A 26,791-nucleotide genomic window follows, 5' to 3' on the forward strand; every position below is an offset into this window, starting at 1 on the left:
ATCAACTTTGAGGACAAAATGTTCACTTGCTGCCTAATATATCCCACCCACTGACAGGTACCATGATAATGAGATAATCAGTGTTACTCAATTCACCTGTCAGTGGTCATAATGTTATGGCTGATCGGTGTACAGGTAGGTCCATAAATATTTGGACATATCTTGAACGTTCCCTTTCAAATCCATTGTGGTGGTGTACAGAGCCAAAATGATGACAGTTGTGTCACTGTCCAAATATTTATGGATCTAACTTTATGTTTGTTTGTTTGTTTGTGGTTACTGGAACACACAGCTTGTACTGTATATTCACATTGTTTTTAAAAACAACTAATTAATAATAATAAAAAAAATTATTAAAACAGTTGGTCTCATGAGTACATCTACTCATGTACTTTACTTAAAGTCACTATTGTGCTTTGGAGTTATTAGTAAGTAGCTGCTTGTAGGAAAATCTATCTAGTGTAAATCAAACAGCATTATTGTTTTCCATGGCTATAGATTGAAAGCTGTCCCTTGTTACCACCTAAATGCTGCCCTGTACAATGCCAGAGTAGATATGCAGGGTCTAAGTGTTTAAGGGAGGTTATTGCGAGAGTTTCAAGTTGATCAGTCGTGTTTCTCATCAGAGTTTTCATTCAAAAACCACATAAAGGAACTTTTTGAACTGAGGGTCTTTGTTTTCCGGTGGGTGGGCGGTGTTAGACATTGCACAAAGACTCAAAGGTAGAGAGAGAGAGAGAGAGAGAGAGAGAGAGAGAGAGAGAGAGAGAGCAAGGCTACAGGATGTGCCCTGTTAAAAATATCATAGCTTTGAATAGGCTGTAGGTTTATCTGAGTCACACCGCTCAAGCATCAAATGTGGTCACATATGACCAGCAGCAAGAAAATGTCATTTATTTTCCTGTAGCGTGCCCTTCTCTGCTTCATGCACTGGTCAGTAAATTTTGGCAAATTGTGTCTGCCAATCGAAAGCATGCCTACTTTTTTGTTGTGCTGTGTGTGCTTATGGAAAATACAGGGGAGACAAGGTTGAGTTATAAGGGAGTTATTAAATATCACCTGTCTGGTGGGAGAGAATCTTAACGGTTTTGTGTTTTGTTGAGCGTGCTAATGTAGAGCACTAAATGTTTTCATGGCATAGCATTCTTGTATTTTGGTGTAGACTATGGCCAACAGTAGTCTGTGTACTGTTATAATAGTGAAACATTTATTCAAATATGGTTACAGAGTCTCTGGTTATTATTATTGTCAATTCCTAAAATGTTGCAATAAGATCAATAAATTCATAAATAAATACATATATTATTATTGTTATTATTATTATGAGTAGTAGTAGTATTATTAGTATTATTATTTATTGACTTTTTTGTCAGAACAGTCCTAGTCAGTGCTGAGTTTGCAGCTGCACAGGGAGACTTTGATACAGTGAGTAAATTGTTATCAATGTACAGTGGATGCAATTTGGTATAGACTATGGCCCCCGGTAGCTTGTGTACTGTTCTCATAATCAACCATTTATTCAAATGTGTTTGCAGAATTTCTGGTTGCCTTCTTCCTAAAACCCTATAGTGTGTTATATTATGACCACGGGTGGTGGAGTTTACTGGAACATGCCTTTTTAATTTGCTTCTACTTGCAGGAAGGCAAGTGATCAGTTTTGAAGAAAGGGACTTGCTATTGCAGAAGCACAAAAAAAATCACATTCAGAAAGCAAGCCAGATGGTGTAACACACACAATCACTTACCTGAGGACCACTGCACTAGAGCAAAAAAGGAGAAGGAAGAATTACAATCTGCCTACAGGGATGAGATATTGGTTAATATCTGCAATACCGACAGTATTGAAACTCTGTGTTCCTTTTCATCCCTGTGTATGCTGCTTATGCAAAAAATAATAAACAAAAACACTCTATTTCCTTACATCAATCAATATATTTCTATTACTAAAACTGTGATTAAAGCAAGACTTTCACCCACCCGCTCATTGAAAACTCCAAACCTGATCTCAGTATGTTACATTTTTTGTAAAATGCTACAATCGTCTGCTCATAAATATTACAACTAAGATATACAGGCATGCAGTTTCCTGTTAGTGGGTGGGTCAAAGTTTTGACTGAATCCGGCCCAGTATGGGTTTGAAGGTGATGCCAAATTCATAGGTGAATTGCCACAATAAGCAAAAAAGAAGAAGAAAAACTCCACCACTCCTTCAAAAATGACATTTTTAGAAACCACTAGGGTGTTGTAGACCTGTTGTGCAAACCAAGGGAAATGTTCAAACCTAACAGAAGGGACCAATTTGATACACCTGACAGGAAGCAGGTGGTTCCAAAATGCAAAGCAGTAGCTCTAAATACAGATTAGTTTAATCCTCACCTCTACAATATCTACAATAATTTGTACATTCTGATACGTCAGTATTAATCTTAGTCACAAGATTTCTGCAGTAATATGTTTTGTGTGTGTGTTTGGGAAGAGTCTGGTTCAAATTCTACAATCCCAAAAAACAATTTAAAAACTACAATTTATGCAGAAGTTACTGACTCAGGAAGTTCATAAAGGTTACAAAATAGACAAAATAGTCATTCCCCCGGTTTGTCTGGTCTATTAGTAGTGTCAAGGACCCAAGAATCACAGCAGAATGTTTATCAAAGGATCCCATGAAGTCCACTTCAACCATATACGTGGTTGTTTGGAGGGGGGTTGTGGGGGTTTACCCCTAAAACATTCTGTGTAAAGCGGCATCTCTGGTTTTCTGGCCTAAATGCCCCCACGCTGGATTTTCAGTTGTGTCCTTTTAGGGGGCCAAGCAATGAAGTGGACCACCTATTGTAATTGTTCAGATTATTATTATTTTTCCGCCATATATTTTTAAAATGATCATAAAATGAAAACTACTTAACAAATCACACGAAAAAATGGTATGGTGGTAGATACCTATAGGAAATGGATGTCATACCTCATATAGTGTGGTGACAATATTGGATTAAGTGACAATTATTGAGCCCAGAAGATGTCAGCCCCCTTTATGGTTTTGATTTTTATGTTTAAAATAACATTATCTATTGTAGCCATACTGAAGGCTTATTAAGAGGCCTGGGCCATTGAGTGTTGTGGTAAGGTTGCTGCACTATGGCATGGGAGACCTGGGTTTGAATTATGTTAAATATGCCATATCCCTACAGATATGCCTGACCTGCTCATTGCCGCTTGCAGCTAAATACACTTGAGGTTGGCTCCTGCAGAGTCTTTGACCATACATTTCAGGATTGCTCTCAGTGGGGCTCACAAGTTTAGTTGCTGGAGGGAATGACAGTGTCTCCTTATTTTCCAGTCACACGTTACAATAAGGTACCATGATTCCTCATGAATGAATATATGAATACCACAGGATAAACACATGAATATGTCATTCGCTTAATTTGAATTCTTATGTTAATCATATGTATAACAGGATTAGGGTTACGTTTTAGGGTTAGGGTAAGTGTGGGTCCATCAGATGATGTTCATGATGTATTGATGTTTAAATCCTATAGTATTAAAATATGAATTAATGAGGAATTAATTAATAACTACTTTATTGTAAAGTGTTACCAATTAACCTTGTAATTTGATCAATTGCAGGAAACAGATCAAGGGAGCTGTTGTCACCTACTAGCAAAGCTAGATCCAATACAACAGCAGGCTCTACCATTACACAAATATACACCTATCAGCCATAACATTATGACCACCTGCCTAAAATTGTGTAGGTCCCAAAACAGTCCTGACCCGTTGAGGCCTGGACTCCACTAGACCTCTGAAGGTGTGCTGTGGTATCTGGCACCAAGATGTTAGCAGCAGATGCTTTAAGTCCTGTAAGTTGCGAGGTGGGGCCTCCATGGATAGGACTTGTTTGGCCAGCACATCCCACAGATGCTCGATTGGATTGAGATCTGGGGAATTCAAGTCAACACCTTGAACTCGTGATTCATCAGACCAGGCCACCTTCTTCCATTGCTCCGTGGTCCAGTTCTGATGCTCATGTGCCCATTGTTGGCGCTTTTGGCAGTGGACAGGGGTCAGCATGGGCACCCTGACTGGTCTGCAGCTACGCAGCCCCATACGCAACAAACTGTGATGCACTGTGTGTTCTGACACCTTTCTATCAGAACCAGCATTAACTTTTTCAGCAATTTGAGCTACAGTAGCTCGTCTGTTGGATCGGACCTCATGGGCCAGCCTTTGCTCCCCACGTGCATCAATGAGCCTTGGTCGCCCGTGACCCTGTTGCCGGTTCACTGCTTTTCCTTCCTTGGACTACTTTTGATAGGTACTGACCACTGCAGACCGGGAACACCCCACAAGAGCTGCAGTTTTGGAGATGCTCTGACCCAGTCGTCTAGCCATCACAATTTGGCCCTTACACTTGCCCATTTTTCCTGCTTCTAACACATGAACTCTGAGGACAAAATGTTCAGTTGCTGCCTAATATATCCCACCCACTGACAGGTGCCATGATAACAAGATTATCAGTGTTATTCACTTCACCTGTCAGTGGTCAAAATGTTAATGTTTGCAGTCTCATAAGGCAACGTATCTGTAGGCCGCGTGACAGACCCTGGGAACAAATCGACAGGGCAGTCAGCAAGCCCAGGAGTAGCTCCCATGGGTGAAATGAGAAATGAGGGAAATGAGGGAAATTATTTATAGGCCGCTAACTCAATTATTCCAAATGACACTTAGAACAGGGGATGTGCCAACTGACTGGAAGACAGCAAATGTCATACCAATCCACAAGAAAGGGGACAAAACTGAGCCAGGAAATTACAGACCAATCAGTCTCACCTGTATCACCTGTAAAATGTTGGAAAAAAATGATTAGACAGAAAATAGAGGAGCATCTTAATGAAAACCATATTCTTGGAGATAGTCAACATGGGTTTAGACAAGGCAGATCATGTCTTACTAATTTATTAGAATTTTTTGAACATGCAACTGCAGCTGTAGATCACATGAAAGCATGTGATATGATATACTTAGATTTCCAAAAAGCTTTTGATAAGGTTCCACACCAAAGACTGATCCTCAAATTGGAAGCTGTAGGCATTCAGGGTAATGTAAGTAGATGGATTATGACTGGTTGATGTATAGGAAACAGAGAGTGTTAATAAGAGGAGTTGCCTCTAACTGGAGTGAGGTTGTTAGTGGAGTTCCACAGGGATCAGTATTAGGGCCTGTGCTTTTTCTAATCTATATTAAAGTTCTGGACTCTGGGATAGTTAGCAAACTTGTCAAATTTGCAGATGATACTAAAATAGGTGGCTCAGCAGATACAATCTTGGCAGCACAGGCTATTCAGAGGGACTTAGATAATATTCAGTTGTGGGCTGACACCTGGCAAATGAAATTAAATGTGGACAAGTGCAAGGTAATACATGCAGGTAACAAAAATGTCCACTATAATTACACTATGGGAGGTACATATCTAGATGAAGTAACGCATGAGAAAGACCCATCTGCCCTATCCCAGGAGAGGGGAGGCTTATGCCAGGACCCAGGGCGCGGCAGAAGCAGGCTTGGTGGACTTTCCACGCGTGAATTCCACCATAGCCGCGCTAGTCTCCCTACCTCCGCTGTCCGCGGAGCCACGCGACCTGGCCTGCCCCAACAGGCAGTGTTGCGTCATGGAGACACTGCTCCAGAGGGCTTATGAGGCAGGAGCCCAAGCGGCTCGCCTCAGAAACACAGAGAGTCTGCTGGCCCTGTACTTGGCCCAGCTGGCGGAGCCCTCAGAGCATGATGGCGCATCACCAACCCTGCTATCTCTGAGATAGCAGCTACAGCTGACCAGCTCGTCACTGTGATGCGCCAGGGGGCAAGGGCAACTGGGCGATACTTGGCAGCCAGGACAGGACAGGACTCGCCTCATGGATGCCCCTATTTCACTGGGCTTTACCTTTAGCCCCTCTGTGAAGGAGATGCTCACACACACCCTCCAGGAGAGGGAACAGTCCCTGCAGCTGGCCCGTGTCTACCCCGTAGCACCCCAGGCCCAGCAGCGCAGGCAGTCTGCGGCAGCTCGCCGATGGGGAGGTCCCCCAACCACAGCTCCCACGCCACAGCCCAGGCCATAGGCCAGACCACAGCCCAGGTCACAGCCCTGCCCACCTGCTGATCTCCGCCAGCGCATCACCAACAGGCAGGTGCCCCCCCAGGCTCGCCGCTCTGGCCCCCGGTGGCCCACAGCGGCTCATGTTTGATTGCCCTAGCCAGACATTGTGCAAGTAGATTACGGCCTCACTCCTAGCTGTACTAGTAGAGCAGCCGGCATTGCTGTTGTAAGCGGAGGGCGTAAGAGTTGTTAACCTATGTAGCCCCGCTTTGTATATGCTGATTGCAGACAGTTCCCGGTAGAGCTTGACTACGGACCTCGCTCCTGGGCGGCTCAGGTGCGGCCCTACGGGGCCCCTGAGGTTACTGTCTGGAGTTGTATTGCCGAGGTCCCCTAGCGGTGCACCTCCGGGCAGGCTCCCTTATCAGCTTGCTGCCTCCTCCCTCGCGACAGTTTTGTTATACAGTAACCCCTCCCCCTTGGGCAGTGCTTCTGACTTGAAAGATAACAATAGGTTGCGTGTGCAACCCCGGTTATCTGAAAAAGTAAGCACTGCCCAAGGGGGAGTCATGCTCCCGGTAAAAGAGGACGAACCTGCGCTGACATCACATTTTATAGAACAGGAAGTGGGAAGGGACCTGTTCTGAGTGACAAGTGCAGGGGCCAATGGCAGCTTTGATAGAGTGATGTTTCGATCGGGTTCCTACGGAAGTGCGCAGAAACCCCTCCCCCTTGGGCAGTGCTTCCTTTTTCAGACGCAACCTATCGTTATCCAACCTTATTTTATGATTGACAACTACTTGAGTCTAAGCTGGCCATTGGCCCTTCAGGCATTAAAGTTTAGGCATCCATACAATAGTGAATTATAGAGGGGGGCTAGTATTAAGTGTACATGATAAGGCTAGTAACAAACCTGGACATGGAGAGCCCCCAATCCATCTGGTTAGTACAATGGCTCTCAAAAGTATTCACCCCCTTTGGACTTTTCCACATTTCATTGTGTTACAACATGAAATCAGAATGGATTAAATCAGGAGTTTTTGCCACTGATCAACACAGAAAATGTCCATAATGTCAAAGTGAAAAATATAATCTGCAAATTGTTTTAAATTAATTACAAATACAAAACACAAAATACTTGAATGCATAAGTAATCACCCCCTTTCCTATGACACACATGACTTCTAAAGACCAATTGTCTTTAGAAGTCATGTAATTAGTTGAATGGCGTTCACCTCTGTACAATTGAGGATTGTCACATGATACACCTGTCTCTGGGAGGTTGGGTAGTAAAATTCCTAACAAAAACAACATCATGAAGACGAAGGAACATTCAAATGAAATCCTGAATAAGGTTCTTCAAAAGCACCAATCAGGTGTAGGATATAAGAACATTTTCAAGACATTGAATATCCCCCAGAGCACAGTAAAGTCCATTATTAAGAAATTTAGAGAATATGGTAGAACCATGAATTTGCCTATATCAGGCCGTCCTCAAAAACTGAGTATTCGGGTGAGAAGGGCACAAGTCAGGGAGGCCACCAAGGGGCCTACAGCAACTCTAAAGTAGTTACAGTCTTCCACGGTTGAGATGGGAGAAACTGTGCATACTGCAACAATAGCCTCTGTGCTTCACAAAAGTGGCCTTCATGGGAGCAAAAAAAAAACTCACATCAAATCTCGGCTAGAGTTTTCCAGAAGGCATGTGGGGGACTCTGAGACCAAGTGGAGGAAGATGAAATGGTCTGATGAGAATAAAATAGAGCTTTTTGACGTCAAGCGCTATGTTAGGTGCAAGCCTAACACCGCACATCATCCTGAGAACACCATCCCTACCGTGAAGCATGGTGGTGGCAGCATAATATTATGGGGATGATTGTCTCTGTTGTCAGGGCCAGGAAACCTTATAAAGATAGAGGGCAAAATTGATGCAACAAAGTACAGACCAATCCTGGAAGAAAACCTCCTGAAGTCTGTAAGACTGGAGTGGCTTAAAAACAAAAAACTCAATGTCCTATAGTGGCCCAGTCAAAGCCTGAACCCCAAGTGGAAAGAGTTGAAAATTGCTTTTCACCAAAGGTCCCCATCCACTTTGATGGAGCTTGAGCAATTTTGCAAAGAAGAATTGACAAATATTGCTGTGTCCAGATGTGCAAAGCTGGTAGAGACTTATCCAGATAGACTCATGGCTGTAATTGCTGCCAAAGGTGCATCTACCAAATATTGACTGAAGTGGGTGATTACTTATGTATTCCATTATTTTCTGTTTTGTATTTGTAATTAATTTAGAACAATTTGCAGATTATATTTTTCACTTTGACATTATGGACATTTTAATCTTGTAACACAATGAAATGTGGAAAAGTCCAAGGGGTGTGAATACTTTTGAGAGTCACTATAATTGTGTTCCATCGATAGCTAAAGATTGAGTGAGTCAGACTAGATAAGATATTTCAGTTCAGTTATGTATGCAAGAGCTTGTCTAGAATGCAACTATTTTTTTCATTGTAGCTCTCCAGGACCAGGGCTAGAGACTCTGCTCTACTGTAGTCTTCCAAATCTTGAATACGTGTCAGACAAATAAATAAAAATAGAGCTATCATAGACTACAATAAATTGAATGCATTTACACAAGTTGGACTAAGAGTTGGCTGTCACCAAGCTGAAACAGCTAATTTTACTTTTTAGGTCATTGTCTAACTGTTGTTTCCCTTCTCCTGCAGTTCCCCCAGACTTCACACCCTCCGAGAAATCGGAGCTCCAATCTATCAGAATGCACAAAAGTGAATTACTCGAGGATATCCAGGTAACACACACTGTCCATACATTTACACGGCCTGAGGTTTTCCACAAACAATTGTGTCAGAAAAAAACTGAATCAGAAAACGAGTTCTCTGAACAGGACTTCTTCATATTATTCCACAACAATTACATTTAACGTTGTATTGCCCTTATTTTGTATGTCGCCCTGGTCTGCTAAGAAATAAATAATAATAATAATAATAATAATAATAATAATAATAATAATAATAACGTTGCAATTAGAGCAACAAAATAAGACCAAAGACATGATATTTCAAACAACGTCTTTCTTTAATCATTAAATATTCAAAACTAACAAATACCACTTGCCAGGCTGTCATAGTAAATATATTTTTAGTTTTACCTGACTTAAAATTAGTACATTAAGTACATTAAGTACATACAAATTATATATATATATATATACACCCATCAGCCATAACATTATGACCACTGACAGGTGAAGTGAATAACACTGATAATCTTGTTATCATGGCACCTGTCAGTGGGTGGGATATATTAGGCAGCAACATTTTGTCCTCAGAGTTCATGTGTTAGAAGCAGGAAAAATGGGCAAACATAAGGATCTGAGCAACTTTGACAAGGGCCAAATTGTGATGGCTATAGACGACTGGGTCAGAACATCTCCAAAACTGCAACTCTTGTGTGGTGTTCCCGGTCTGCAGTGGTCAGTACCTATCAAAATTGGTCCAAGGAAGGAAAAGCGGTGAACCAGCGACAGTGTCATGGGGGCGGCCAAGGCTCATTGATGTACGTGGGGAGCGAAAGCTGGCCTGTGTGGTCCGATCCAACAGACGAGCTACCGTAGCTCAAATTGCTGAAAAAGTGAATGCTGGTTCTGATAGAAAGGTGTCAGAACACACAGTGCATCGCAGTTTGTTGCGTATGGGGCTGCGCAGCCGCAGAGCAGTCAGGGTGCCCATCCTGACCCCTGTCCACTGCCGAAGCGCCTACAATGAACACGTGAGCATCAGAACTGGACCATGGAGCAATGGAAGAAGGTGGCCTGTTCTAATGAATCACGAGTTCAAGGTGTTGACTTGCCCTCCAAATTCCCCAGATCTCAATCCAATTAAGCATCTGTGGGATGTGCTGGCCAAACAAGTCCGATCCATGGAGGCCCCACCTCGCAACTTACAGGACTTAAAGGATCTGCTGCTAACGTCTTGGTACCAGATACCACAGCACACCTTTAGAGGTCAAGTGGAGTCCATGCCTCGACGGGTCAGGGCTGTTTTGGCGGCAAAAGGGGGACTTACACTATAATAGGCAGGTGGTCATAATGTTATGGCTGATCGGTGTATATATATATATATATATATATATATACCGTAAAACTTCCAATACTCTCAAATAGCAGCCAGTCTCCAACAGACGCAAGGTTGATTTGCATAATTATGTAAACAAAAGCCGGTCTCTAATAAACGCCGGGTTATTTAAAAATAAAGAAAAGGGAAATCGATACAGTTTCTAAAGATGCATTAACACATTTGAAAGAACCTTCCACAACATATTTAAATAAACTTTTATTTAAATGTTTTGCTCCTTTCTTGTTTTCAGTAAATATATATACCGTATATTAATTTTAAAAAAAATCATCATGTGTGTTTTTATTAATGTATTTCGTACTTTAACTATATATATATAATACAAATTTTATATATTTATATATTTGTATTTCTGTTAATTGTAGTGATTGAACTAATTGTCAATTGTGACATTAACAATGCATTAATGAAGTATAATGTTGATGGTTTGGTTTAAAGCGTATTTCCACAGTTTTGTTGAAGTGCTTTTTGTTTATTTAGCGAGAGTTCACATTATATCGAATCTTAGACTGCTAACAAATTACCGGTAACTTGTTTTCAGTCCAGTGTATAGTTCACCTCACATTGAATGTGATTTGTTTTCATCTTTGCAAAGCAAATTATTAAAAAATAATATTAATAAAAACATTAAAATAAAAAGCCTGGCCTATTAGCCTACTTATACAATGAAGCAATGTTTCCAGGCTCTTCTTACCCTGCATGAGTCTGTGATATATTTCTATTTATGAATTTTTTATACAAACGTCGGTCTCCTACAATCGCTGGTCTCCAATTGATGCCAGGGCTTCTTGCATTTATTTGGAAAATACATATATCCCAAAGTATGTGGATAACCCTTCTAATTATTGGAGTCGGCTATTTCAGCCACACCCATTGCTGACAGTTCTATAAAATCAAGCACACAGCCATGCAATTTCCATAGACAAATACTGGCAGTAGAATGGACCTCAGTCACTTGTAATATGGCACTGTCATAGGATTCCAACTTTTGCCCCAGTCAGCTTTAAGTGCTGTTATTGTTAAGTGGACACGTCTATGAGCAACAGCAGCTCAGCCGCAAAGTGGTAGGCCACACAAGCTCACAGAACAGGACCGCTGAGTGCTGAAGCGAGTAGCACATATAAATTGTCTGTCCTCGGTTGCAACAATCACTACCAGGTTCCAAACCTCTGGAAGAAACATCATTACCAGAACTGTGTGTCGGAAGCTTCATGAAATGGGTTTCCATGGCCGAGCAGCTGCACACAAGCCTAATATCACCAATGCCAAGTGTCGGCTGGAGTGGTGTAAAGCTTGCCGCCAGTGGAAGCAGTGCCCCTGGAGCAGTGGAAATGCATTCTCTGGAGCGATGAATCATGCTGCACCATCTGGCAAAAATCTGGGATTGGCAGACACAAGGAGGACACTACCTTCTCAAATGCATAGTGCCAACTGTAAGGTTTAGTGGATGAGGAATAATGGTCTGGGGCTGTTTTTCATGGTTCAGCCCTGACCACAACCCCATCAAACACCTTTGGGATGAACTGGATGCTGACTGCACCTAATCGCCTAATCGACCAACATCAGTGTCCTACCTCACTAATGCTCTTATGTCTGAATGGAAGCAAATCCCTGCAGCAATGTTCCAACATCTAGTGGAAAGCCTTTCCAGAAGAGTGGAGGCTTTTATAGCAGCAAACGGGGGACAAACTCCATATTAATGCCCTGATTTTAGAATGTGATGTTCAACAAGCAGGTGTCCACATACTTCTGGCCATGTAGTGTACCATGATATACCACAATAAGTGTTTCTAAGGCATTTTTAGCCCACGGTTTATTCATGGCAGACTCCATTGTGAAACATTGTTAAACTGTGTTAAAAGTGCAACAACCATGGTGAACTTGCATAACAAGAACACCCCCCCACACACACTCACCACCTCTTATTTTATTTTTCCTTTTTGCAGAAGTTGAAGTTGGAGATCGCTAACGTCATTGCTGATATTGAAGACTTTGAGCAGGAGGAAGAGAAGTAAGGACTGTTTCATAACTGTTTTTGTCATCATGGCAGAAATAGATCTGAGCTCATCCACAATTACAGTCAACTCTTCTTCCTGTTGTTAAAATCATTTATCTAACAAGTTACTCAACCTGTAACAGTGCCTGCTCATGCAGAATGCACATTGAGAAGATAACTCTGGCTCCAGTCGGGGCCCCTGTATAATACTACATTGTAGTCCACACAGCACTGGCTCCAATCTAGGCCTCTACACTAAACTACAATATTATTATATTTATTTATTTATTTATTTATTTATTTATTTATTTATTTATTGGCAGACGCTCTTATCCAGTATATACAGTGAGGGAAAAAGTATTTGATCCCCTGCTGATTTTGTACGTTTGCCCACTGACAAAGAAATGATCAGTATAATTTTAATGGTAGGTGTATTTTAACAGTGAGAGACAGAATAACAGCAAAAAAAATCAAGAAAAACGCATTTCAAAAAAGTTATAAATTGATTTGCATGTTAATGAGGGAAATAAGTATTTGATCCTCTATCAATCAGCAAGATTTCTGGCTCCCAGGTGTCTTTTATACAGGTAACACGCTGAGATTAGGAGCACTCTCTTAAAGGGAGTGCTCCTAATCTCAGCTCGTTACCTGTATAAAAGGCACCTGTCCACAGAAGCAATCAATCAATCAGATTCCAAACTCTCCACCATGGCCAAGACCAAAGAGCTGTCCAAGGATGTCAGGGACAAGATTGTAGACCTACACAAGGCTGGAATGGGCTACAAGACCATCGCCAAGCAGCTTGGTGAGAAGGTGACAACAGTTGGTGCGATTATTCGCAAATGGAAGAAACACAAAATAACTGTCAGTCAGCCAGGGCATTGAAAATGGGTCGTGGATGGGTATTCCAGCATGACAATGACCCAAAACACACAGTCAAGGCAACAAAGGAGTGGCTCAAGAAGAAGCACATTAAGGTCCTGGAGTGGCCTATCCAGTCTCCAGACCTTAATCCCATAGAAAATCTGTGGAGGGAGCTGAAGGTTCGAGTTGCCAAACGTCAGCCTCGAAACCTTAATGACTTGGAGAGGATCTGCAAAAAGGAGTGGGACAAAATCCCTCCTGAGATGTGTGCAAACCTGGTGGCCAACTACAAGAAACGTCTGACCTCTGTGATTGCCAACAAGGGTTTTGCCACCAAGTACTAAGTCGAAGGGGTCAAATACTTATTTCCCTCATTAACATGCAAATCAATTTATAACGTTTTTGAAAAGCGTTTTTCTGGATTTTTTTGTTGTTATTCTGTCTCTCACTGTTAAAATACACCTACCATTAAAATTATAGACTGATCATTTCTTTGTCAGTGGGCAAACGTACAAAATAAGCAGGGGATCAAATACCTTTTTCCCCCACTGTATTATACAATATAATATAGTAATCTGGGCCTCTATACTTTATTTTAATGAAAGCATATTCGGGAAAGGAACCAAAGCCACACACACTGATTCCTTCCAAGGGGTATAGATTTATGTACTTGCTCACCTCATAGCAACAGATGCACACAAGTGCAGGGTCAAATGACAAGATTCCTATGCAACTCTATATAAACCCGTGCTGTGCCTGACTACAGTGCAAGTCCAACTACCCTGCTTGTAGTTCATTTATCACTCGTACAAATGGATGATGGGGACATAAATTTAACAAGGACACTCCCACAATTACAGTGCAATGTGCCCTAGAGTTCACGTTACAGTGTATTCCTACACCGATATGCAAAATAAATTAGTCCCCAACAAGAATAATCATGTATGGTTTGCCCTATAACACCACACATAGCACCAGTCAAGGGGGTGTATGCTACAATATTGTACTATACCCAACACAGCCCTGGCTCCAATCTGGGCCTCTATACTATAATACACTATAGTCAACACATCCCATGTACCAATATGGGCCTCTATACTATACTACACTACTGGCTTCAATCTGGGAACTATACACAGTAGCATACCTCGGGTCTCCACTGTGCAGGGGCCAATGCTCACACCCTGCATCATCATCATGAGGCTGTCTAATAGCTAGCATCGACTGGATGATTTGCCTCTCCAGCTGAGATCGAAACTGTGCAGGAATATCCCTGCTGTCATCCAATATTATGCAATGCAGAGATTTCACTAGGAGAATGAAAACAAAATATATGAACAAAGTTGCCACTAAGTTCTTACTTTTTCTCCCTCCCCTAGTGTCACAATCATTTTCAAACAGAGATTGCAGAGAAAAGAGATTTATCACTTAATATACACCAGTGATTCTCAAACGTTTTGTGCTGGCGACCCCTTTTAAATATCAAGTCCTCAACTGTGACCCCTAACAGATTGGTAATATAGTATTTAACAAGACATTTAAATGTAAACTTTATAACTCAATAAAACCAATTAAACCAATATACCAATTCTAGTATTCAGATTCAGGTTTGCTGTAATGACATAGGTGCATAGTCTATATTAGCTGGCACCTGCCTTTCACATTTTGTCTTGCAATATTCAGTTCCCATTTGTAAGAATGGATCCTGTAAAAGTGACTGGAACTAAGACACTTCAGGTGAAATGCAATTACAGAGTAAATACTATAGAGCGCAGTTTACAGGTACACTGGGTACACTGGGTACAGCAAGACAACGCTAGTACTTGACTTGATTGACAAGTCAGTCTTTTAGGAGTTCAACTCCAGTCCAACTCCACCTTCCAGAGTTACCACCCTACTCACACAGATGCCTATTAGCATACAAGGTGACAATGGAGCCCCCACCCCCCTCTCCACCATTGTAGGGTAACTCTGGTTCCCCACACCCATACCTCTCTTGTCACCCCCTGTGACAGGTCTAGTGTAGTAAACCACATTGAAGGGCAGTTGTATTGTTTAACTGGGCCATTGATTTTGATGCACATGCAGAACCCCAGCTTAGTTAGCTAAGGAACCTGCATGTCATTTCAAAGAACATTCTCATTTCACAATTCCTTTGCAGCAAAACTATTCAGAGGGGAAAACAGGTAACAAGTGGAAAGAAGAAGTTCAACATGGATCCGAAAAAGGTCAGATTTATACTTTTATTTGTGAAGTCCCTTATATGTTCTGTGCTTCCAGTCGTGTTCTTAAGAACATAAGAATGTTTACAAACGAGAGGAGGGCATTCGACCCATTGTGCTCGTTTAGCATCCATTAGTATCTAAGTGATCCAAGGATCCCCAACTAGTCTATTTTTAAATGTTCTCAAATTTTAAGCCTCAACCACATCGCTGGGGAGTTTGTTCCAGATTGTAACAACTCTCTCTGTGAAGAAGTGTCTCCTGTTATCCGTCTTGAATACCTTGAAGCCCAATTTTCATTTGTGTACCCGGGTCCGTGTCTCCCTGCTGATCTGGAAAAGCTCCTCTAGTTTGATGTGGTCAATGCCTTTTTGAACACTTGAATCAAGTCCCCACGTAGTCTTCTCTGTTCCAGGGTGAAAAGGTTCAGTTCCCTCGGTCTCTCCGAGTAGGACATTCCCTTAAAACCTGGAATAAGTCTGGTTTCTCTCCTTCTGAACTGCCTCTAGAGCATATCTTTCTTGAAGTGTGGTGCCCAGAACTGTACACAGTATTCCAGATGAGGTCTAACTAGTGCATTGTACAGTCTTAACATTACTTCCCTTGTTTTAAATTCTACACTTTTGACAATATACCCTAACATTTTGTTTGCCTTTTTTATTGCTTCCCCACATTGTTTTGTTGGGGAGAGTGAGGAGTCCACATAGACTCCTAGGTCTTTCTCATGCTTTACTTCTAGTTCTGTTCCTCCCATAGTGTAATTATAGTGGACATTTTTGTTACCTGCATGTATTACCTTGCACTTGTCCACATTTAATTTCATTTGCCAGGTGTCAGCCCACAACTGAATATTATCTAAGTCCCTCTGAATAGCCTGTGCTGCCAAGATTGTATCTACTGAGCCACCTATTTTAGTATCATCTGCAAATTTGACAAGTTTGCTAACTATCCCAGAGTCCAGAACTTTAATATAGATTAGAAAAAGCACAGGCCCTAATACTGATCCCTGTGGAACTCCACTAACAACCTCACTCCAGTTAGAGGCAACTCCTCTTATTAACACTCTCTGTTTCCTATACATCAACCAGTCATAATCCATCTACTTACATTACCCTGAATGCCCACAGCTTCCAATTTTTGGATCAGTCTTTGGTGTGGAACCTTATCAAAAGCTTTTTGAAAATCTAAGTATATAATATCATATGCTTTCACGTGATCTACAGCTGCATTTGCATGTTCAAAAAATTCTAATAATTTGCAGCGATTGTCTGCTTGTCAATAGTGGGGCTCACCATTGGCCGCGAACCATGGCGTCCAAGCCATATATAAGCAGCACGTTCAGTAAAGTGTTAATTTATCTAAAAAAGTGGTCATGTCTTTATTGGGGGTAAAGGGTTATTTTCCTACAGAAAGTAGCCCATTAGTCATCCCTGATTCTGTGGAGCAACAGAGAGGACTTCTTCTTTTTGCTCTGTCTAAACCTGTCAGCTATTGAACTGATTCCGTTACTGGGTTTGAGTCAGCATGCTTCTGTGTTCCACAACTTCAGTGATTCACGATTAAGAGGAACATACAGAACTTGAAGGAGTGTGGGACAGAGATGCTGTAGCGATTCATCTTGGCAAACTTTTTTGTCTGTCTTTTACTATCGCTGTGGATGTTCCTTTCCACTCACCCCCCTCACCCCTATTTCCAAATTACTAATTGTTAATTACTAACTAGAACACTTATTGTGGAACACGGGAGATGTAGACATTGCATGTAATTGTTCCATGGTGCTCAGTTCCCATTGTACATGCTGTTTTGAAAAGGGCAGTTCACTTTTATAGGCATAGATATACCCAGATGAAACTGGGTAAATCAAATAATGTCTAAAATCTCCATTGTACAAATATACTGAGCTAAAGGCTGATGGTTTTTTCCTGATGAAAAAAGTTTAAATCAGTTTATCCAATCACATTGTTCAAGTCTTTAACAATCCCAAAAATATTAAAACCATTAATTTGAAACAATATTATTCAATCAGTTTAGTAAAAATTGCTTAGTACAATTATAATTTATTTTTTACTTACTTTGGAATGCTGCTCAATAGAAAGCAGCAGTCTGAAGATCACAAGTCTTTCTCTTAACTCCAGACTCAAACTCCTGGAGTCTGGATATTTTCTCTAGGGCTCTTCAAGCCATCACCTATAAATATGCAGAGTTCAATATACAATGTTAATTTGAACACCAGAGTCCCAGTAACACTATTTCCAATGAAGGGTGTAAATGCTTTACAATATGGCTACTTACAGACATGAAATCAGTTCATCCCACACACCATTCAATCCATGACCCAAATAGCTAAAAGACTGTTCAGCTTTGCCAAGGAGGTAGCTTGAGTCTTGCGTGCTACATAACTGAGATGCAACCTGAGCGACCTCTCAGACAGCCATGTAGGTGAGAAATTGTTTGGTTTTAGTTGCAGCCTAGTTAACCAAATATCCTTGTGGCAACATTGCAATAAAACAAACATAGAATGTCATGTTGTGGCAACAGACATTTGCAGATAGCATGGGGTGTTGTTAAAACTTTCTAAAAAAACATTATAAATGTATATAAATTACTACATTCAAAAGAAAAAAATAATCACAGATGGCAAAATCAAAATACACAGAATAAAGTTTCAGTAAGTTTTTATTTTTTTAAATTGAATGAAATATACTGTATATGTGCCTGCAAAATTATACAGTTGTGCTGTGACACTGAAGACAGGATTGACATCACCAAACTGGCTTTGTCAAGGTTGCTTAGACCGCAAGCTCAGGAGCAGCCACATCCTGTGGCAGGAAGTGTGACTCTGAGCTGAGAGAAGCTGCTGCAAATGTCATAGATCAGAACCCCCAATGTCCAACCCCTGTATAGGGACCCCTAGAGATTATTTGTTTGTTATGTGAGAAGGAGAAAGAAAAGGAGATGGCGAAGAAGGAGCAGGACCAGAAGGGGGCATACTAATTCAGAAAAAGAAAGGAGGAGAAGGATGAAAACTAGGAAGAAAAAGGAGATACAATTATGGAAACAAAGGAGGAAGACAAAGAAGAAGAGGAGGAAGGAAAGGAAGTCAAAAAACAAGTTAAAGAAGAAGGGAAAGAAGAATTGGAAGGCATGTAGGAGGAAGGAAATGAAAGAAGGGAAAGAAACAGAAAGGGAAGAAGAAGAAGATGATGATGATGATGATGAAGAGAATAAAAGATCCCCTTTGTCTTTTGGGATCTCAAGGTTCTGGAGTGCATATCAGTACAGCCTACTTATGTACAGCCTACAGCCTGTTATGTATAAGTCATGACTGCTAAAATTATAATATTAAACTAAAAGGTCACACATTACAATAAGTTGATGTGATTCCTCATGAATTCATATATGAATACCACAGGATTAAAACAACAATACCTCATGGACATCATCTGAGTTATGATGTTAATCACATATATAACATGATTAGGGTTTTGGGGTAAGGGTTAGGGTTAGAGTTTATGTGTTCAACATCAGAACTCAAATGACGTGCAGACTGTCAACAACCCCCTCCCCCCAATCAGCCAAGGAGCTGCTGCAGAGTAACAGTGGCGGTGGTGGGATGTGACACAACAAATGCTGGGGGCATGTGTTAGACAGGGTATTTATACTTTAATGTGCAGAAGCGAGAGGCTCACAAAATTCAATTATAAATTCCAATAATCCTGTGGTAGTCATATATGAATTAACGGAGAATCACACCACCTTATTTTAAAGTGTTACTAAGTGAGATAGAAATATGAATTCTATAGCTACTGTGTTTACTCATTAGTATTAGGATTTTGTGTCGCTTTAAAGTTTAAATGATTACAAATTATATGGCGTCAGACGATCTGTCTTGTTCTCTTGGTCTTAGTAGTCCCCACCAGCACCTTGTGTGATGTCACTCTCAGAAAGCACCCTTAACCCATATTAACTCTGTCTCTATAGTGTGTGCAGGGAGGGAGGGAGAAAGAAAAGGAGATTGAGTTTGGTATGTGTAGAGAATAATGTCACATGCATTCTTCTCATATCAGACTGGAAGACCAAAAGTGGCAGAGCTAGACCGCGACAACTGGCGTTTCACTCTATCAATTCATAATAATTTTTAAAGCTGAGCTTCAGAGAGCAACAAAACAAAAAGTACCCTAATCCTATTAGGGACATTTGAGAAATCTATATATATATGGGGCATTGTTTGTACAGTCCATGTTGATTTTTCTACAATTGTTTTGTGGACACCCTCGACCTCAGTGAGGTGCAGCAGTGAATGCGTTTCCAATGAAAGAAGGAAGGCGTATATTTTCTCTCTCTCTGTCTTGCTTCAAATATTAAATGCGGGCCTGTGGTTTCTTTTCTCGGTTCTGATGTAGTGTGGTTTTTCTAGCAAGCAGGTCAGTCTTTTTTTGTTTTTTCTATTTAGGATCTTACTGAAACACCCACTCTGTTTCTGAAACGGGGTAAACCTGTGTGAAATTTAAATAATTGCTATATCACCCGATGGCATACTTTTATATTTAACATTTTATATATAACATGACTCACTGTGCTGCTGGTTACTGTTACTACCAGTTGCCAAATTTGAATGGTTTTGAATGATTTTAAACTGCTGGTTAATTATATTAAGACACTTGAATTCTCCAATTTTGTTTAAATTATGCAAATTATGCATGAATTAGCAAATAAGGTATCAACAAATTAAGTTGCTCGACGGAAACAAAAAACTGCAGACTCCCCAGCACCAGGGTTGGGAACCACATTGTTTTGCACATAACATGACAAGAGTAAAAGCTCCACTAAATCCATATCCTCACTGATGTTGATAGCAATGATGTAAAAGAAAATATCTGATATGAGAATCATTTCTGTTGTCTGTTGACGCTAATATTGTGGTAAGCGAACAAAAAGCAAAGTTCCGCAGTGCCAAGATGGAGAAACACTTCAAATTGAAAGTGTCATGTTTTTGTTGTTAGCTTTTTTAGTTCTTACAGAAGCCTTTATTAAATATATTGTCCCAGGAAGGCTCTTGCTGTCTCTGATGTCATTCTGAAGGTACAAATAAAACATCAATGACGAAATCACGAGCAGAAAACTCTAACCTTGTATTTGCTCTCTCGGTCTGTAGGGCATGCAGTATCTTATTGACAATAATCTACTTGTTTGGGAACCACATGCAGTGGCTGACTTCCTGTACAGAGAGGAAGGGCTGAACAAGACGGCCATAGGGGACTTCCTGGGGGAGAGGTAATTCGGATGGCTCCAAAGTCTTGTTTGCTTTCAATAAAAAAAACAAAAAAAAACATAAATATATATATATATATTTTTTTTTTTTCATGCAGTTTTCTTGTTTATGGGTCAATAACTAAAACTCCTGTACTACTTTATCAAAATAAATACTTTTTTTTTTTTGTAACTCTGAAATATGGAAATATAATTTTAATAAATAATGTTTTATTATATACAAATTTTAAAGTATTTAAAAATGTATATTTATACATATATTTTTAAAAGAGTGCTAATTTTTGTCCCTAGTTTTAAATGTCACTATCATAACAAACAAGTTCAAACTTGTTCAAAGTGCCCCTAGTTCAAACGTACATTAGGTCATACCCTTTGATCATGTGCAAATAAGAAGAGGTATTATCATTTTCCAACTTGATCACATGCTGAGTAGATATCTTTCAAACACTTGTTTTAAAAATTACTTCAAATGTCTGAAATTCACAAGTTAGGTTTATTATACGTCATTACCGTAACATGGTAACATAATAAGTACATGTATTTTTAAATATAGTAATGTAAATGTCAATTACTTTATGGTTTCTGTCTTCAAAATAAAAAGAGGTCAGGATGTGTAGGCCTCAATTTTTTCATTACCTTAACAGTCATTACCGTAACAACTTGTTATTTTAGAAAGTTAAAAAGTTATGATTGCATGTTCTGAAGTACAAATATTTACAATAAAAAGTCTTTGAGAAGCTATGCAGTGTTATTTCTCTAAAAGATTTAAGAATGGATTTTAAACATTATTTAATAATGTCATTACCGTAACAAGCTGTCCTTATCATAACTATAGCGTCATCACCATAACAATGGGCTATTTTAACAAATAAAACTGCAACTGCAGTATCAGGGGTGAGGGTTATACTGTCAAGGGGTTCAGAGATGCATGTCTGAAATAATAAGGAAGTATTGTATGTTTGTTTCACTGTTTATAAAAAATATATACAAAACCTTATGCACTTGCAAAAAATAAATGTATGTTTAATTTTAGTAGTCAATAAAAACTAAAAATCTAAGTTTTACTTCTAAATATGAATTATTCATCCATCTTCAAAACTGCTTATCCTGGTGAGGGTCACAGAGAAGCCAGAGCCGATCCCAGCAGGCATAGGGCACAAGGCAGGAATACACCCAGGACAGGATACCAGTCCATCAGTGGGCAACACACAGGGCAATTTAGAGAGACCAATCAACCTAACCCTTATGTCTTTGGACGGTGGGAGGAAACCAGAGTGCCCGGAGAAAACCCACACAGAAATGGGGAGAACATGCAAACTCCACACAGACAGTCCCCACGAGTTGGGATTCAAACATAGTCTCCTGAAGCTGTGAGGCAGAAGCGCTAACCACCACACCACAGTGCCACCCGATACACATTGTTATTTTGTATTAATATGTAATACAAAATTAACAAGTGTTCAAAAGGGGGTTACTGGCAAAGTAGTAGTCTGAGCACACAGACCGGAAAGGATCAGCATATGCCCACGTAATTATAAAAAAGGAGTATTGATGACAAAAATAAGCATTCTGCTTTATAGCACTATTAAGTCTTCTAACATCTCAAATTTTCATGTCTTCTCAGTGTGTTACTTTGAAGTATATAGCAATGGGGTGGAGTCATGCAGAGGAGATAGTGGGAGATAATATATATGCCAATATGAGCGCCTAATGCTATAGTGCATGGGCTCATTACAATCTTGATCAGTTAACCAGCAATAGTATTAAAGAATCACAATGGAAAAGCCTGATTAGGTGGGGACCAATTCAAAACTTAGGCCTTCCTATGAGCTAGAGAATTCCTATTGAATTAATGCTGGAATAGCAAAGGAATAACACTCAACAATCTCACACACATCTTCTTAGGTGTCATTCTGATGCTGATCCCAAGTGTCACAGGGTGATGTATTAGGGTTACAACAGCAAGGGTCTCCAGGTAGTATACAAACCACAGGAGTTTGAAACACTTCTAAACAGCTAACATTTGACATTTAAAGGCTCACATTTTCCTGTTCTCTTATTTTCCCCTTCATCAGAGAAGAGATGCACCTCAACATTTTAAAAGCCTTTGTGGATCTTCATGAGTTTGCAGACCTGAATCTTGTCCAAGCACTTAGGTAGGTGAAAACATATACATACACTTGCACACACCAATCTGGAAACACATGCACAAAGGTACAATTACATGTTCACTGTAAGGTGTGGATAAGTGTATTTGCTGTAGGGATGCAGTATGTCAGTCTTTTTGAAAAAAACAGGTTCGTGGGCTTGAATAAAAAATAAAAGAACTTTGGCATTTATTTGTGATGGTTATAACAGTGGTTACCAGCCCTGGCCCTGGACTTCCTGTGCCTGAAAATGTGGTTTCCATTCCAGCTGACCTCTAAATTGAACTTATGATTGCCTTCTTTTCAACTTTGATGGTTGTTTTCAGCTCTTAAACGGGTGGAGGTGGGTCAGGTTAGTAGGTGACAAATACTGGGGTTGGAATAACAACAACCAGCAGACACAGGGACTCACCCAGGAGGAGTGTTAAGAACCGTTGTGACATAACAGTGAAAAACATAATTTTAATCCAAGCTATTTACATGGCTGCCCATTTATACAGTTTGAAATAGAAACATCTGGGGAGAGTGTCTTTGTCCAGTGATTAAACTGGTGGTGTCTTAGCTGGCATTGGAACCCACAATTCTTCTGTCATAGAGTAGGGAGCCCGAGCCAATACTCCACATTCCTATGTGGCCTATAGTGAAGACTTGAAGAAGCATGATTTAGAAATCATACCATAACTGGACCAGTCTTTAACCTCTGTGTTCACTGAGTGTTTATTTGGCTGGATTGCAATGGCTTAATTTCGGTCGACTTCATTTGGAGTGGCTGGGTTTACTGCGTGAGGTTTCAGATTGTAAACCCAGTTTTCAGCTTGTGGGAATTCATTTGGGAGTTTCTTAGGGGGCTTAGTCTTACTCTTAGTCTGTGATGAAATCATAACCCCCGTCAATAAAAAAATTGAAAAGTGTACCCAGTTATGGCTTAGATGTTACTTTCTTTTAATCATAAATGTAGCCGCTATGATATACATGTTTGAAGTTTGCTATTAGTGGGTAGGTCAATGTTTTGATTTAATCAAGCCCTTAGTGTTACTGCTAACTAGACTGGAGAGTTATTATTATAAATAATAATAATAATAATAATAATAATAATAATAATAATAATAATAATAATAATAATAATAATAATAATAATAATGATAATAATAATAATGTATCTTCCATTTAAATAGTGCCTTTCATCCCAAAGGATCCCAAACTGCCTTACAATTAGGTTGGGACTCACTGCTCCCACAACTGCTATGTAGCCCCCAACCTGGGTTGTAACCTACCATACCATACCATTCCATAAGCTGGAGAATGGAAGAGTTATGTAGCCAATAAAATTGCAGGGGGATTTATCAAGGTTGGGCAGATAGAGAAGGACCTGGGTTAAACACTGCCAACTGTTTTGGGGAGTGCTATGGGATATTTATTGACCACAGAGAGTCCAGACCTTAGTGTAGAGTATCCCACTCACAAAATGAATTATAAGTTTTAAAGAGAAGATAACTCTGCATTTCTTCCTGTCTGTCTATCTGTCCACCTCAGGCAGTTTCTCTGGAGTTTCCGGCTACCTGGAGAAGCCCAGAAGATTGACCGGATGATGGAAGCCTTTGCCACGCGCTACTGCGACTGCAACCCCAGCGTCTTCCAGTCCACCGGTAAGCAATGCCGTCTTCCCCACACTGGGGGGAAGCGCACTTAAGATCAGTGTAAAATGTTGCACTGTTCGTAAACACTAGTTGATACAGAGAGAGGATTAGCACAGCCTTGCTAATTTTTCTTCATTCTCATCTTGGGGTCATTCCTTCTCATTATCAGGAAAGCAACTGGCATTGTATTATCTATGAAATTGACTATAAACAGAAACAATGAAGAAGCTTGTAAACACAAACACATTTTCAAGTCAAAGCCATCTCCCAGAGTTTAGGGTACCTACAGTGAGGGACAAAAGTATTTGATCCCCTGCTGATTTTGTAAATTTGCCCACTGACAAAGAAATGATTAGTCTATAATTTTAATGGTAGGTGTATTTTAACAGTGAGAGACAGAATAACAACAAAAAAATCCAGAAAAACGCATTTCAAAAAAGTTATAAATTGATTTGCATGTTAATGAGGGAAATAAGCATTTGATCCCCTATCAATCAGCAAGATTTCTGGCTCCCAGGTGTCTTTTATACAGGTAACGAGCTGAGATTAGGAGCACTCTCTTAAACGGAGTGCTCCTAATCTCAGCTCATTACCTGTATAAAAAACACCTGTCCACAGAAGCAATCAATCAATCAGATTCCAAACTCTCCACCATGGCCAAGACCAAAGAGCTGTCCGAGGATGTCAGGGACAAGATTGTAGACCTACACAAGGCTGGAATGGGCTACAAGACCATCGCCAAGCAGCTTAGTGAGAAGGTGACAACAGTTGGTGTGATTATTCGCAAATGGAAGAAACACAAAATAACTGTCAGTCTCCCTCGGTCTGGGGCTCCATGCAAGATCTCACCTCGTGGAGTTTCAATGATCATGAGAACGGTGAGGAATCAGCCCAGAACTACACGGGAGGATCTTGTTAATGATCTCAAGGCAGCTGGGACCATAGTCACCATGAAAACAATTGGTAACACACTACCCCGTGAAGGACTGAAAGTCCTGGAGTGGCCTAGCCAGTCTCCAGACCTTAATCCCAGAATATCTGTGGAGGGAGCTAAAGGTTCGAGTTGCCAAACGTCAGCCTCGAAACCTTAATGACTTGGAGAGGATCTGCAAAGAGGAGTGGGATAAAATCCCTCCTGAGATGTGTGCAAACCTGGTGGCCAACTACAATCTGACCTCTGTGATTGCCAACAAGGGTTTTGCCACCAAGTACTAAATCGAAGAGGTCAAATACTTATTTCCCTCATTAACATGCAAATCAATTTATAACTTTTTTGAAATGCGTTTTTCTGGATTTTTTTGTTGTTATTCTGTCTCTCACTGTTAAAATACACCTACCATTAAAATTATAGACTGATCATTTCTTTGTCAGTGGGCAAACATACAAAATCAGCAGGGGATCAAATACTTTTTTCCCTCACTGTATGTATTCAATTTATTATTTTTTGAGAAATCTGGGTCAGGTATCTTCCTCAAGAATACAATACTATGTGTCTCAGCTGGGATTTGACCCTACACCCCTCTACTTACAAACTCTGAGTCCTACATTCTGCTCCATGGTTCTGAGCCAACAGCACAGAACCACTGATGTAACACACTCTTTCCACACATGTCTCCACAGACACTTGCTACATCCTGTCCTTCGCCATCATCATGCTCAACACCAGTTTACACAACCACAACGTCAAAGACAAGACCACCTTGGAGAGATTCATCAGCATGAACAGGGGCATCAACAATGGGGGAGACCTTCCCAGTGACTTACTCATGGTAAGATTTCAATGTGTGATATATAAATCTTGACACCCACAATATAACAATGATAACAAACTTGTTTAGGACCCATATTCTGCTGAGTAATATTTGTTTCATTTTATTGCTCAAGCACAGCTCTCCCTACATAACAGGATCCATATCTGTGTTTACATACTGGTAGAAAAGGTCATGACAGTAGAGGGGAAGTGTCATGACTTCTTTCATGGTTAGGGTGTATCCTATGTCTCTTGCCCCAGTGTGATGATTAACAATAAACTAATCAAAATGCAGCTAGCTAGCTCTGTGCATCTGCCAACCCTGAAGTCTTTACAACTTGGTTTATATTACAAGATCTGATTCAAGGGACCTTTAAAATATGTGGTATATTTGCAGACCAGTCCACCCTGAAGAATATAAACAAAAGCAATTTTATGCAATTTTGTGTTGACTAGGATTTTGATTACATCAAATATTTGTAAATCAGTTTTTGGTTGGTTTGAAGGAAACCTTTCCATTAAAATGTTTAAGAGGAAATACCATTAATGTGTTCATTATTAGATGTTACTTTATAATTAGCCAGTAGTTGCAGTGTTATTATAAACATAATATTTAATCTCTTGATATGCTTCACTAGAATAGCTTGATTGACTGTATG

At 40.2% G+C, this 26,791-nt stretch overlaps 1 protein-coding gene across 1 annotated transcript in view; it reads left to right on the forward strand.

Annotated features, from left to right (window-relative positions):
- LOC136751466 (cytohesin-3) overlaps window positions 1-26,791 on the forward strand; it is a 53,220-nt gene that overhangs the window by 14,137 nt on the left and 12,292 nt on the right. Inside the window, exons 2-8 of the mRNA XM_066707110.1 lie at window positions 8,818-8,900; window positions 12,192-12,256; window positions 15,267-15,333; window positions 20,483-20,601; window positions 22,674-22,754; window positions 24,279-24,391; window positions 26,003-26,151. Of these exons, the coding sequence (XP_066563207.1) occupies window positions 8,818-8,900; window positions 12,192-12,256; window positions 15,267-15,333; window positions 20,483-20,601; window positions 22,674-22,754; window positions 24,279-24,391; window positions 26,003-26,151 (677 nt within the window). The remainder of the gene's footprint in view (window positions 1-8,817; window positions 8,901-12,191; window positions 12,257-15,266; window positions 15,334-20,482; window positions 20,602-22,673; window positions 22,755-24,278; window positions 24,392-26,002; window positions 26,152-26,791) is intronic.

This window comes from Amia ocellicauda, chromosome 6, assembly GCF_036373705.1.
Source record: "Amia ocellicauda isolate fAmiCal2 chromosome 6, fAmiCal2.hap1, whole genome shotgun sequence".
In the NCBI taxonomy this organism is placed as follows: domain Eukaryota; kingdom Metazoa; phylum Chordata; class Actinopteri; order Amiiformes; family Amiidae; genus Amia; species Amia ocellicauda.